The sequence below is a fragment of the Lagopus muta genome, chromosome 2 (assembly GCF_023343835.1).
Source record: "Lagopus muta isolate bLagMut1 chromosome 2, bLagMut1 primary, whole genome shotgun sequence".
Classification (NCBI taxonomy): Eukaryota; Metazoa; Chordata; class Aves; order Galliformes; family Phasianidae; genus Lagopus; species Lagopus muta.
In genome coordinates, this window is record NC_064434.1 from 40582505 (window position 1) to 40596885 (window position 14381).

Here is a 14381-nt window from a genome sequence, read left to right on the forward strand (position 1 = left end):
AACTTAATCTCCCATTGCTATCCTTTAATACCCACAGCTCCAAAAAATCTGTCTTTGTAAGTGTAATCAGTCCTTATTTTTCATTTCAGTTGTGTGTTTGTACAAGTAGTACACATGAGCCTATAGCTTGAAGATTATTTTTTTTTTTGCGCAGTGATTCCATCTCCCCACTGTGGCAAAAAGTGTTGAACACTTACTAATTGTTTCCTGTGCACTGGTTTCACCTTTCTCCCCTGATTTTTATTAGGTTCTGAGCTCATGCCCAAAGCCCTCTCCACCAGGATAGTGGGAGGCATTTGGTGGTTTTTCACACTTATCATCATTTCCTCGTACACTGCTAACCTAGCCGCCTTTCTGACAGTGGAACGTATGGAATCCCCTATTGATTCTGCTGATGACTTGGCTAAGCAGACAAAGATAGAGTATGGGGCAGTTGAAGATGGAGCAACCATGACTTTCTTTAAGGTAAGCTTTACATTCTGTTTGAAAAGGTAACATATCACAACTGTGGAAGGAAAGATCTGTGAAGCCTGCTGAGGTTTAGCAAAGGAAATTATTTCCCCGCAAGCAAAAAGCAACTGAAAATCTCTTTTCTTAGGGTTTACAAGATAGCAAATGAAGCAAGTGAAAAATCTCTCATGGAAAATAACAAGTTTTTTTTTTATGATTTTTGCTTTAAGAATCTAATGTATAGTAACAGAGTAAGTGAACAAACAAACACTTTGCTTGTCTAGTTCTCCTGTGAGAATTGAGTTTTTTTGGAACAGGATTTGAAGTATCATTTCAGTAGCATCATATTTTGTCTTTGCTCAAGCAACTGGACTTCTCTATGGATATAGGAAGCTGGATAAAGAAAAATCTTTTGAAGGCTCTTTGGTAATGTATTCTGTTTTGATGGACATTATGTTCTCACTTAAAGCTTTGAGGTGATTGTTGCACTGGCATTTGAAACTAGGCAAAATAAGTTACAAAATATAAGCTGGCCCAGAAATTGAAGAGTGTGTAAACAGATTCAGAGATGTTTGCTTCTTTTTTTTTCTTTTTTTTTTTTCCTCTCAGATATCTGATGTCTAAAAAGTCGCTATTTATTGTTATAACCTTACAAGCTATCCAAGGGTACACTGTTTTATTAAAAAATATATACATATATAGATCTCTCGTCTTTTGCTTGGAAATTAAAATCAACTTCAGTGTATCAGAATGTTTTAGGCTGCTTAACTTTTAGCATGCATTGGGAATGTTCACAGTATTTTCCGCAGAATGCTTCTTAGAAAAGAAGCTGAGGAAGTCAATAGAAGTAAGTAGTCAATTAGAAGTCTATAGATGTCAGGAAATATTTAAAGTAATTAAATGAAATATAACTGAAAGAAAGTTTATAAGCTTGGATTTTTTGAAGTGTGAAAATGATTTAAGTCTCAGGACATAGATGACACAATGTATATTACCAGAAAATACTATGGGGTTTTATTTTCATTCTTGTCCTGAAGAAGGCTTGGAACTTGTTCTTTCTGAGACTGAAACTGTGGAATCTAAATTATCGGAAAGCAATTTTAACTTGCCAATAATTTTTTCAGCAGTAATTTTACCAGAAGCAACTTCCTAACTCTTAGTTTTCCTTCTTCTAACCTTTAACTTTCTGTCTTATTCTCTCTTTTTCATTTTTTTTTAATGTGTGTGATTTGTCTTTTCTTTTAGAGATGATGTTTTCTTCTTTATATGTTTTTCCATCCACATATCACTATACTACTTTCTTTCTGCATGTTTCTTTCTTACTGTTCTCTTTCTTCTTCTGTTTTTATTTAGCTAGATATATTTTATGCTTTTCTTGTAAATTGTAGTCATGAATGAGAGAGAATTCTATCAAAATAGGAATTGTGCATAGACTTATGTATTTGAAATACCCTGAACTTAACAGAGCAACGGCATTAGATCACATTATTTAATATTGCTTTGTTATAATACTGAATTCTCCTACTTTATTATGAATGAGAAAGAGAAACCAGAAAAAAAACTTTGGATTTTATTCTGCTTATAAACTTTAGGCCAAATTAAGGTTACTTTACTGAACAAACATATTTAGACTTTGTGTGTGAACAAGTTGTAGATATTATTTTGGAAGATAAAAATGCACTGAAAGGTCAGCTAGCAAATAAATTATTCCAAATACTTTTTTTCTGATCAGTTTAATATCTTATCTAAGAAGTATGGAAATTAATTAGTATAATTTTGTACCTAGTAAAATGTATCCAAACTTAAGCATTAGAAGTAGGCACAACTGTTCTTGTATTTCAGCCAGTAAGATGAAATCATGCTCAAAAGAGAAATAAATACAATCTCATTTGATTCATTCAGTGTCTGAAACAGTTTCCAAGTGGAAATTGGAGCATGCTTGATGTAAATGCTTTTTACTAGAGCTAACTGTATAAGGAATATAATCAAATTAAATATTTCTACAGTAGAAAAGTGTCTATCTGTTCCAGTAAGCTTTCTGGTAAAATTAGGTAGTTTTACTTGAGAAGGTTTAAATAGCAGAAAACAAAATACTGTACTTCTACTCTGTCTATACTGTTGTGTTTGCAAAGTAAATTTGTATTTTCTATACACAAATTACTTCAGGAATGTGATTTTCTTACTTGGAGAAAAGAAAACAAGTCTGAAGGGAAATTGCCTTAAAAGATAGTACTAGATACTACTAGCAGTTCATTGGTACTACTATAAAATTATTATAAAAAAGACCCTTAAGAACAGGCAAATGACCAAAGAAGACAAAAATAAAAAATAAATCAGAAAAATGTCTTAATGTACAGAAATGACGCCAAAAATAGATAGTACAGAAAGGCTTCAGTTGCCTATTTCTTCCTGCATTGTGGACGAAAACTAGGATAAGATTGTTTTAAATTGCTTTTCAAACAGATTATTTTATCAAACAGATGAAGGATGGCTTAAAACAGTAAATATTAGTTTGTTATATGAACAAATGAATCGGGAAGGAAGAAACACTGCTTTTGTATATGACATTATGGAAACTATTAATGAAATATTTGGTCCCTTTCTGGTGACCACAGTTCAACAGTAAGTTTAAAATTAGAAGGTATTCATAAAAAGTCAAAGAACAGCTGTAGATCTGGAAGAAAGGTTTTATAGTTTAAGGCTAAAGATGATTGTGCTATTTAATCTGCTGAAGAGAATGTTAAGAAGTGACTTGATCACCTTCTGTAAGTGCCTTAAAGGGAATGAGACTTCTGACGGTAAATGACTGTTTAATCTAGCAGAAAAAAAAAAAAAAGCCATAACAAGATCCAGTGTTTCAAAGCTAAAATTAGGCAAATTTAGACCAAAAAATAAAGTGCAAGTTTTTAAGACTGTCAGTAATTAAACCCTGGTAGAACTCATTGAGTAGTCGACTGGATTCATGCATCAGCTATTTTGAAGAGAATACATATAGCATAGCCCAAGCTTTTTTTAGAGCCTATTCAGTGAAATACATAGCCATCGTTAGCTCAGATTAGATTTTAGTGGTTCCCTCCTACTTTAAAAATCTATGGGAGTATATTTTCTGGAGGGGTTGCCCAAAGGTGTCTGAGGAGATAAATTTATCATCTGTGTGTATGTTTTTCCTTAGCTGCTTTGTCTTCTTGTAATGAGACTGGATTGAGCAAAACAGTGTCATTGTGTTACAACATGAAATGAAGGCACCAGATGGTTTCCTAATGTTAAATGAAATTATCATATCTTGGTAACAGTTATTAGTTCTAGTCACAGTGAGGATCAGTAGCTGCCTATGAAACTGACAGTAATTTCTGCATAAATTATCTAAATAGAAGTCCATTTAATTTTTTCTTTAAAAAAACTTTGGAACCTGGCCAAGGCTGTCTGACGCTAAAGCCAAAGAATATTTTTTGAAGAAGAACATAAATGAGAACCAGGAAAAATAAAATAACTGCTTGCTAACATTACAGTCTTAGAGAGCACTGGGGCATAACATACTGTTATGTTTGTACTGATATGAGGTTTGCTGAGAGACCTTGCAGAGTTTCCCTTCATGGAGGCATTCAAAATCTGTCTGGACCTGGTTCTAGGCAACTGGTTATAGGTGTCCCTGCTTGGGTGTGAAGGCTGGACAAAGATGACCTCTAGAAGTCCTTTCCAACCTAAACCTTTCTGTCGTTCTGCAATGCTGCTACTCTTGTGAATGAAACATCCCTGAGAAATACCTTTGATGAAAAAGGAGGATGGTGTCTTTTGAGGCTGATTAGGTCCTTCAGATCATCATCTGGCTCCTCAAGTTCTCAGAAAGTTCTTCTTTAGGAAGTCAGAAAGGGGAAGAAATTTACAATGCTATCTAATCTGAGTGTAGAAAGGAATTAGTTATACAAAGCTGGATATTTCTGACTGGATATTTCATTGGGAAACAATAAAAAAGACCTTAGCATTATTCAAGAATTGTAAAGAAAGAAATGTGAAAGCAAATTCTATCTGCAGCTAAGCTGATTCTTTCCTCTCTTGATATATGTTTTGATGTTTCTCAGATTGCTGAATTTTTCTTAGTTACATTTTTCCCTTTTCTTTTGGCCGCTTCGGCTGGTGTCAAGGCTTTCCAAAATGCTTGTAGCCTGGAAATGGTAATGAAAAAGAGTCTTGACTGTTCCTGTGTTGCTCCCAGGATTTGGAAATAGGAATTAGAAATTAGACTGTTGATAGTTTGCATGTTTCAGAAGCCTGCTTTCCTTCTTCTTTGGAATGAAATGAAAACTTATTATTTTTATGAAAGATACTTTTCTCACAGTAGCTGCGCTTTGATTAAAAAAAAAAAGTTCAGATTTTTCATTACCTCGTTTTTCTGTGGTCTCTTCAGCCTCTCAAAAAAACAGTGTCTGTTTCTTTTATACTGACAGTTCTGATAGTGAGAAGAAAAATGTGAATTCCACCCTGCTTCTCTTTGTACCTCAGCTCTATTCACATACGGAAAAGAAATACTACAGCACATGTTTGTTGGTCTACAATTTTATGATTACTTTTGTGAAGTTGCTATGGATCTTTGTTTTTCTCTCTTTTTTTTTTTAATCTCTACCACTCAGTGTCAAATTTTTTTCTATGTTTCTATAAAGCACCATGTACAGTGGAACTTTTCTGAACTAAGATTAATTAACATTTACATAATAAATAGTAAAATCAAAGTAATTCTTCTTTCCCTAGTAGCATTTGGCTCATGTCATTGCTTCTGCATCATGAATTAAAGTTCCTTGTGAGAGTCATTTATTTTAAATCTTTGTTTTACTGATAAGGAAGCTGAAACACTAACAGAATACAAATTTTTCATGATCACTTGGTGAAAGGCAGATAGTGAACTAATTTAGAAAAGCAAACTTGTGCACCTTAGTATAATCTCCTCTATTTTTTGTCATTTGCATTTCCCAGTTTCTTTCCTTTTCTTCTTCAGAACCCATTTTTATACTTAAGCTCTGCTTATCTACAGAATCCTCTATTACTTCTTGCACTGTGTCTTCTCCACAAAGATCCACACTGCTGATCCTTGTCAAGCTTTTTTCTGCTTTTTGCCCTAGCCATATTTTTACCACCTCCCTTGGGAAATATTTGGGGACAATAGTTAAGAGCTAAGGACCTACCTCCCTCTTCCAAATTCTCCTCTGTTAAATAGAACGAAGATCTGGTTTTTGCTAGCAATGCAAATTCCCCCAAATAGTCTGTAAAGACTGAAAGATGAGGTTGTGGGGAAATTTTCCCACTGCTTACATCTGAAGTACAAGTGACAGATAACCTGTGAAATTAATGAAAGATTAGCAGAAAAAATAAAGGCATGAATGCCGTTCATATATAATGACATTGGCAGTGCTATGCATGAAGCCAGTATAGCCTCAGTTGGTTTTTTAAACCTGTTTGAACATTACAATAGGCAAATGTTGTTTTTCTGTTTAACAAATAAGCATGCATATGTGGACACTTTGAAGTATGCACACACAGAACTTTTAGTTGAATATTGCAAATAATATATTATCAAGTTTAACAGTGCATGTCAATCATTTTGTGGAATTGCTGCTAGTCAGAGATGAAAGAAAACCACTTCTGAGCTTTTCAAATATCTATTGGCTGACAGTGATGAATGAAAAAACTTCTTGAGCCTCAGCCCTTATGTGTCATTCTGGACAATGGATAAAAAATAATTGGTAGCAGATACCACAGATAATCATTCAGTTTGCTTTAAAATAGTTTCACTTTTCTCTAAAGCCACATTTTAATGTAAAGCATGCAGATTTGTTCTTATGCATGAAAACACATTGTGCAAGAATGGAATTGGGTACAAGTATCGTGTCACTTTTTTTTTTTCTCTTCTGCTATCATATTTTGGACATATTTACTAGAAACATATATGGTTGAAATGAATTCTCCTTTTCCTATGATTATTCCCTCTTTATTGGAACACTTCTTCAGTTAGCCACTACTTCTTTGTGAAAAAAAAAAAAAAAAATCAGCCGATGGTGAAAACCTGTAAAGCAAGGTCTGTGGTCACTCCAGACACTAATAAGAACAAAATCTGCAATGACTGAGTCTGTGAGAATGAGACTGAGGCTTTTTTCAGAGACCTCAAAACACCTACGTCTCACTGAATTCTTCATAAGATCAAGGAAGCTAGGTAGGTTAGATGGTACCTTAGGACAGACCATAAGAGCAGCAGTGCATTTGAATTCTGACAGTCAGATTTTCATACCACTAATTTCTTTGAGTTGAATGGTCTTTCTTCGGAGCCTGGGGAAAGAAAGGAGAAGTAATTCATATAAAGGGACTCCTTCCAACAAAACTGTCTAGGTACTGGGAGAAGGTGATTCAAATTTTTTATGCTGTCTTGACATTTTCCCTAGCTGTGGGGTTGTTAATGTTTCTGCAATAAGTAAGATCATATGTTTGGCTGCCTGTTTTCTGTTAGAGCAGAAGCGAAAGAATGCCGCTACCTTCCCACCATTGCCTTTGTCCATGTTCTTGTCTCTCCCCTTGCCTTTCTCCTTTTCCTATTCTTATTCCCTGTACATTTTTGCCTTGCTCCTGCTCTATGGACTAAGAAAGATTAAAATAGGAACTAGCTAGCTCTTCAGTTCAGCAAAGGTTTATGCTGCCTTATGCACTGTATGCAGACAGCAAGTATCCTCAGTGAGTTGCCGGACAACATATAGTATTCATAAAGATCTATGTTCTGAAATCACAAGATTCATATTTATCATTTACACTTGTCTCCAGCTACAGCTCTTAGAAACCAGTGAGGTACATACAAATGCTTTTCAGCATTTTCCCAAAAAATATGCATAATATGATCCATACTGTAGACAAATCATGGTGTTTATCTGAATAATACTGATCATTCTCAGTTTGTAAGGTGTTTTAGATCTAGCAAGATCTAAATTCCAACTGAATAGAAACATAGGATACAAGAAATAGGAGCCCAGGAGAAAAAAGAAAGAAAGAAAGAAAAAGACCAACTACACTCTAATTCTTAGAAAGTCAATCATAATGATAAACAAATATTATTCAGAGGACATTGTGAATTCTGAATTGTGTTAAGATTTATTATCATTAAAAAACAAACATTTTATTAAGCGTACTTGATTTAGAGAAATGTCATGATCTTGAGATTTGAAAACTCACTTTGTAGTCAAGAGAAACTCATTCCACTTTGGAAAATATATACTGATGCCACTGAAAACAAGAAAAGTAGGGATTTTTCCCTTTGAATCAGTACTCACTACTTTTAGTTGTGAGGATAACTTCTGTCGATGCTAAATGCTAGAACCAATGTGTGACGAGCACAGTGTCCTGTTCTGCAGTAGGGTGATCTTACAGCACACTAACATGACAGCTCCTGTAAGTCAACACCTTTTGGGAAGTGATTTGTGTTGCCTGGAAGTTTTGAGGTGTGAGGTTAAAAAAATCAAAGGCAATGTGACTACATCAGATAATTAAAGGTATCAACATCTAGAGTGTAAATTGTCTTTATGTACTGCTGTAGAATAACTTTAGATGTTTTATTTCTGCCTATGTACTTGACAGACTTAATTTTCTGCGCTCTTCTGGGACTGTAATGGCACTGACAGGATCAGTTGTAAAAGAGTGACTTAATGCTTGGTTCTGATCATAAGTTTAGGCTTTTTCCTTCTTGGAAATAGATAACCTAATTGCTACCTTGCTTTAGCATGTTTCTTTCCTTCTCCTGCTGCTTTTTCCCAGGGGGCAGGGCAAGAACACTTGCCATTTCACATCCCTTTTCAGTTTTTTTTCTCTTTGTGCCTGTCCTCAGATCATACCCTTAGACTGCACTGTAGCTGATCCTTTAATTCTGAACATTCTTCAAAGATTCTCTTTAAAAGACAGATTTCAGAGTTAGAATTTGTTTAGAAAATTGAGAATACATCTGAGAACACTTTTAACTGTCTTAGCCTGAAAAAAATACATAGTCTTGTTCTTCAAACCAAATAAATCTATCACCAAGTAGCTGTTAAAGTTTGCAGATTTGATCTATGATTCATTCCAGGAATGTGATTCTAAAACCGTTCACCAGAGTGAACTGTTTCTCAGTTTAGCCAGTCTTGTGTGAGATCCTGCCATATGAGCAACCATCAGTGTTAGTTCCTGCCTGCTGAAGCAGCCCGAAAACCTCTATTCATTAGCAGAGGTGAACTCTCAGTTCCACCTTGTCAGTTTATATATGATACTACTGTGCTATTGTCCAACTGCATTAGCATTGCCTTGTGTATGAGAAATATTTCCAGTTCCAGAATCGCCCTGGACATCACCTAGAGTCCTATTATACAGATGAATTTCTTCTCCAGATTTTTCACTGTTTTGAACAGAATGCTTGTCGAGATCACTTAAACTATTCTTGCAATGCACCTATGGTTATAATTACGTAAGCTACATTTGATATGGATGCCTTTTAAACATTTTTCAGTATTCACACATTAAATCAATGTGTATTTAATGTATTCAATATTCTTAATCTGTACAATATAGATTTTGGATATTTACAAAAATTATATGAAGTCATAATATATGTGATCATGGTAGCCTAGTAATCTGTCCATTCATATTTTGGATCAAAAAGAAGCAATGTATTTCTTAGTTTGCTCTTTTTTTAGTTCAGATATAGTATGCAGTCTTTTAATTTGCTCACCATTTTCACTTCCTTTATTTTGCTTAAACCCTGCTCTGCAACAACCAAATATTGATGCATTATCAATACAATTTTCATTATGAGTCCAAAACACAGCATCATACAAGATATTATAAAGCCAAAATCAGAAGTCATTCATGTGAATGGTGATGAAGATAAGTAATATGTTCATTTATGCTGCCACTGGCTTACATTTTCAGAATAGATATTCAAATTTAATTGGAAACCAAAGTCCAGATAAGGTGAATTTTATTGTCAATCACTGTGATTAGAGATGAGCATGACAGCTTTAATTATATTAATACACACTTCTAGCAAATTATTATTCTGGTGAGAAACTAAGCATTTTGAAAATTATCGAAGGATTTAGTATTGCTTGTCTTGAAAGATTTGTATCTGAATAGTCTCTTTTCATTTGAGAATTGAAATCTGATTCCCCTCAATGATCAATAAAATACAGAAAATACCCTGAAGACCTATGAAGACTTGGCTTTCTTGATCTTTGAAGAATTCTGACTCTTGTTCAACAGAAGGCCAATAGTAAGACAGAAACTGTTATTCCCTCCTCACCTCTACCTCTCACTTTTTTTTTCTGTTTTTTTTTTTCTGTTTTTTAAGTATTTTTTATATTTATTAATTTTTTACTCTGGAGATGTTTAACTTCCTTGTGCAAGGAATATGCAAAAATTCTTAAAATATTTCTTTATGACACATCTGCTTGAAACTTCATGTACTGTAATACAGTTTCACTTTCTAAAAAAGAAAGACATATCTCTAAAGGAAGATTTATAAGGAAGGTTCACTAACATCAGATATTTTCTGTCATGTATTTGGAAGACTGCCTAGTACTTCTTTTACTTTACCTGACAGAGGAGGACTGAGTATAATTTCTTTAATGCTTGAAATTCTATCTATCTAAGTAGTTACTGTTCAAGTGCTTTTTCATTCATTGAATGAAATTAAGGTTGTTTGTTGATCTTTTTTTTTGTACACCAATCTCTTCATGATGATTTGATGAAGATGATTTCATGCTGTCTGTGACTGGCTTTTTAAATCAAATAATCAAAACTGAAAGGAGGATTAAAGGAAATCTATAAGTCATATCTCATAAACAATATTGAGGCCTTTTCTTTTTCATTCCTATTCAGCTAATAATCATACAAAATCATATGTTGCTAGGTTTATTTACAAGATAGATCTTAATTTGTAAATACTCTAAATTGATTTATTAACACTGTAAACTACCAAGACTCTTGGTCTGATCTTCAGACTTTCAATTTTTCTTTTATAAATAAAGAATTATTTTGTTATATTGAATTTGTAACTTTTAGTAGAAAAAATCTTGCGGTAAACTTATCAGAGCCTACAGAGATTGGGGCTGTAATACAATATGGTTTGAGATAATAGTTTTTATCTTTACATTTATGGAAATTAAGTGATGGAAGCATTAAAAGCCTCTTGTTACTGCGTATTAAATTTCAATATTAAATTTTCTTACACAAGATTGCATTACACAAGAACTATTTTAATAGCATTGTCAACTACTAATGTAGCTAGTTTCACTACATAAGTAAAATGTATAGCAAAAGGTTTTTGTTATTCTTTCATAGATGTAAGACTTATAAAACAAAGCCTGGCATCGTAAAATGAAAATAACTATGACAAAGAAATATATAGGGCAGGCTTCTCCTCACTCCAAAATGTAGATATCTTCTCTCTTTTCAGTTAGTCATTTAGCCTCTCTTTTGTTTGGGACTGGAAAAAAAAAGCTAAAACATACTACAAAGTTGATCTTCCAAACTACCTTAAGTAACTGTCCTAGATGGACAGTGTCCTGAAGATTTCCAGATTTTTTCCCATTGACCACAGAGAAGGCTGCATGAGTACCTTGTTCTGGATGCTTAGCAGCTATAAGTATGTAAAATGAATCTTGTACAATTTCTGGTTACTGTTTAAGTGCAAGACAATTTTCTTCAGTGTATAAACTTCAGCATGACTGCAATTAAAAATTATCTAGATATGCAAATTAGAATAATGCAAATACTTCAAATCTCATGATAAAACTAACTGCCTTAACTAACACTGTGGGGAATTCTTATTTTAGATGATTGGGTGAAATGATATGAAGAGTTTCTTTTCATATATATTGGCATTAAAATGAATACAAAAATAAAACAGAAAAATCTCTTTCAAATCATAAATATTCATTCATCTATCATCATAGAAAAGGTTCACATTTTGGCTTGCAAGTGTGAGTTGTACTATGGCCAAAATAGCTCAATGGTCTTTGTTTGTAAATGTAATGTTTAGAAAGACTGAACTGGTCGTTCACAGCAAAAATCAGTATTGTAAAAATTAAGCTGGTGATTGTGAAAGCTTGATTTCTAAAAATAAAAGTAAAATTAACAGTCAACAAACATAATACACTATTTTGCTTTGCTAGTAGTACTCCTTATTCTCAATTCTATAAGAGATTGAGTACATTTTATTCCACAAGTAGGGCAGATGTTGCTGTGTTGTCTGTTGCACAACTTGTATTTATTCATTTTTTTTCAAATTTTGTGATTGTGATTTGTGATTGTGACAGTTTTTAAATTAAATTAGGGTGACAGGTGCAGGCTTTTGATGCATACACCACGAATGTGTTTGCATTCTTTGCATAATTTGTTGGAAGTTTGTGGTAAACTTGACATTTTTAGATGCCAGAATTTTCATGGAAGCTTAAAATTGAAGTATACAGTTCAGCAAATTGGTCAACTAAACTAATAAAGTTGAATAGATGTCACTAAGAAAATAAAGAAAAAACTAAACTAAAGAAACTAAGAAGAAACACTGAAAAAACTGAGGATATATCTGAGGATATTTCCAAATTCGCATTCCTATAACAACTTCAGGATGCAAGCATTTTTATGCTGTTATCTTCTAAAAAGAATGTGGATTTACAAAACTGTGATATTGATTTAAGTTACGACTATTATTGCAGCACCTGAAGCATTTAGAAGAAATGTTTAAAGCAAGGATAAAAAATTCAAATCAAAAAATTCATAATTTTTGACCCAGTATTATGAAGTAATAGTTTTTAAGTTCATTGCTTAGAGACTGAAATGAAATATATAAAAAGACTTTATTCAACAGTAATGCAAATTACATAGAGAAATCTTTCCTGAGTATAATGCTCCATATCCATTATATGTGTCTGTCTTGAACTCTTACAGTTTACATTTATAGTATATACTATATATATACATATAGATATATGTGTGTATATATATGTAATATATATATATTATATCTAAATACTGTATTTATATACAGTCTATATTTATAGTAGTAAATATTATAAAAAACAGTTTAGGACCATTTTAAACACAAATTCATACGACTGGACTCTTCCTGCAAAACTGGATGATCATTCACAAATATGACAGAACATGTTAGGAACAATCTTGGCATGCACTTGGCCTCTCCTGAGCTATGGTCTAAATTATCTTAGGCACAGACCATGTATCATTTGGGAGGTGATTTCTTAGGACAGGCCAAAACAATTCCAGGCTGCATGCTAACAGATGGTATGCATAAATACAGTCTTGTTTCCTAGACCTTTTTGTTGAGTGTAGCAGATGACTCATAGTCTTAATTTGTATATAACTTGGGGAGAATCTACAGTATTATTGCTGAAATGTTGCCAGAATGTCTGGTTCAGAAATTTGTGGAAAAGACAAATACTTTTTTCTTTCTGACCTCATCTTAAATTCTTAAATTACTTTTTGTTTCCTTCTTAGTTATAATGTTTTTACTTAATGCAGGTCAGTTTTTGTCTGTTAAACTATTTGTAAAACTTGAAAATCTAAAGATGGAACTATTTCCTATATCTTACTGGTTATTTTTATTAATAAGTTCCTTTTGATCTCAGTATGAATTAGGTGTTTAAGTGATTTTTTGAATCTAGATCTAAAGACACAAAAGAGAGAAAAAGAAGTCAATTCCAGGTAAGACTCTGAGAAAAACAATTTGTGTCTATTAAAGCAAAGTTTACTAGGCTTGGACTAGAGAAAAGTCAAAGTCAAATGAAAATAACACATCAATGATTTTACACTTTCAGTCTGTTTTTGTCTGTAACCAAAGTGTTATATTTGATCTTTAAACATGCAGTGCTTTTTTCCATTTTGTCAAGCTGTTGTTTCCTACAGTGTTATGAAGTTTATCGGATGATTGATATCATTTACCATTCTAATTTCAAATGAAATTTTTCATTAATGTAATATGGGTCAGAGAAGAAATTACTTCATTTTACTTGAAAAAAACTAATCTTTGATGTCTTTGCATTCAGTGACAGCAAAACAAACAGAGTCTTTGTTCTGATATTCTCTGATGAGAATTACTGATTTGTAAATTTGTTTGAATGATATTTTAATCTATAAAAAATTTCAAGCTTATTTTCATAGTGAACATCATGTATGTATTTTGAGATGGATTTTTTAAGTGGGATGCAGAAGGACTCCTCATTTGCTTAAAAATTCAGTACCAGATCTACTTTTCATAATTTTACAGTATAAAAGGAACAAACTTCACATACATACATGTAAATGATGACGTATGTTTTTAAAATTTGCACGCAGTCTTTCTCCTGAAGGTCTATAACTTATAGCACACTGGTATTTTACTGCACCCTTTTCCTGAAGAGGAAGTGGTGTAATTGAATTGAACTGCTTCATCCAGCAGTCTGCAAAATTGTAGTAATCAATAGGGAAATGGCAGATATGAGTGTTAGTGACAACAAAGAATAGACTAGTTGATATCAAAGAATATGGGTGTAAGACTTTACTATGGGAAAGTGCTCCATTACACTTCATCTATACTAACAATATATCTTAGTATTTAGCTTATCCTATCAAGCTTTCAGAAAATTAGAATGCGTCAGGTTTTGTGGTTCCACTTCTGAGAGAGTCACTTTAACAACAGCTAAAAAGTTAACATAGATATATCCCTCAGGAGAATTGCACTAAGTGGTCAGGATTTTATTAATTTTAAAATGCATTCTTGCCATTTCTTCTTTTTCTGAATAGAGCAGATCCAGTGCAATAAGTCTTGGACAAGAATTGGCTCCTGGATGATCGCTGTACTCTAGATGAATGTAAATGCTGGTTTTGAATCATGTGCATAGGGAACAAAGAACACACATTAATTTCTCAGGAGTATTCAC

At 33.1% G+C, this 14381-nt stretch overlaps 1 protein-coding gene across 4 annotated transcripts in view; it reads left to right on the forward strand.

The window, feature by feature from the left end:
• The window catches only part of GRIK2 (glutamate ionotropic receptor kainate type subunit 2), a 349533-nt gene that overhangs the window by 266774 nt on the left and 68378 nt on the right, over positions 1-14381 (forward strand). For all 4 annotated transcript variants that reach the window (XM_048935183.1, XM_048935181.1, XM_048935184.1 and 1 more), the window contains one exon: positions 248-465. In XM_048935183.1, coding sequence (XP_048791140.1) covers positions 248-465 — 218 coding nt within the window. The remainder of the gene's footprint in view (positions 1-247; positions 466-14381) is intronic.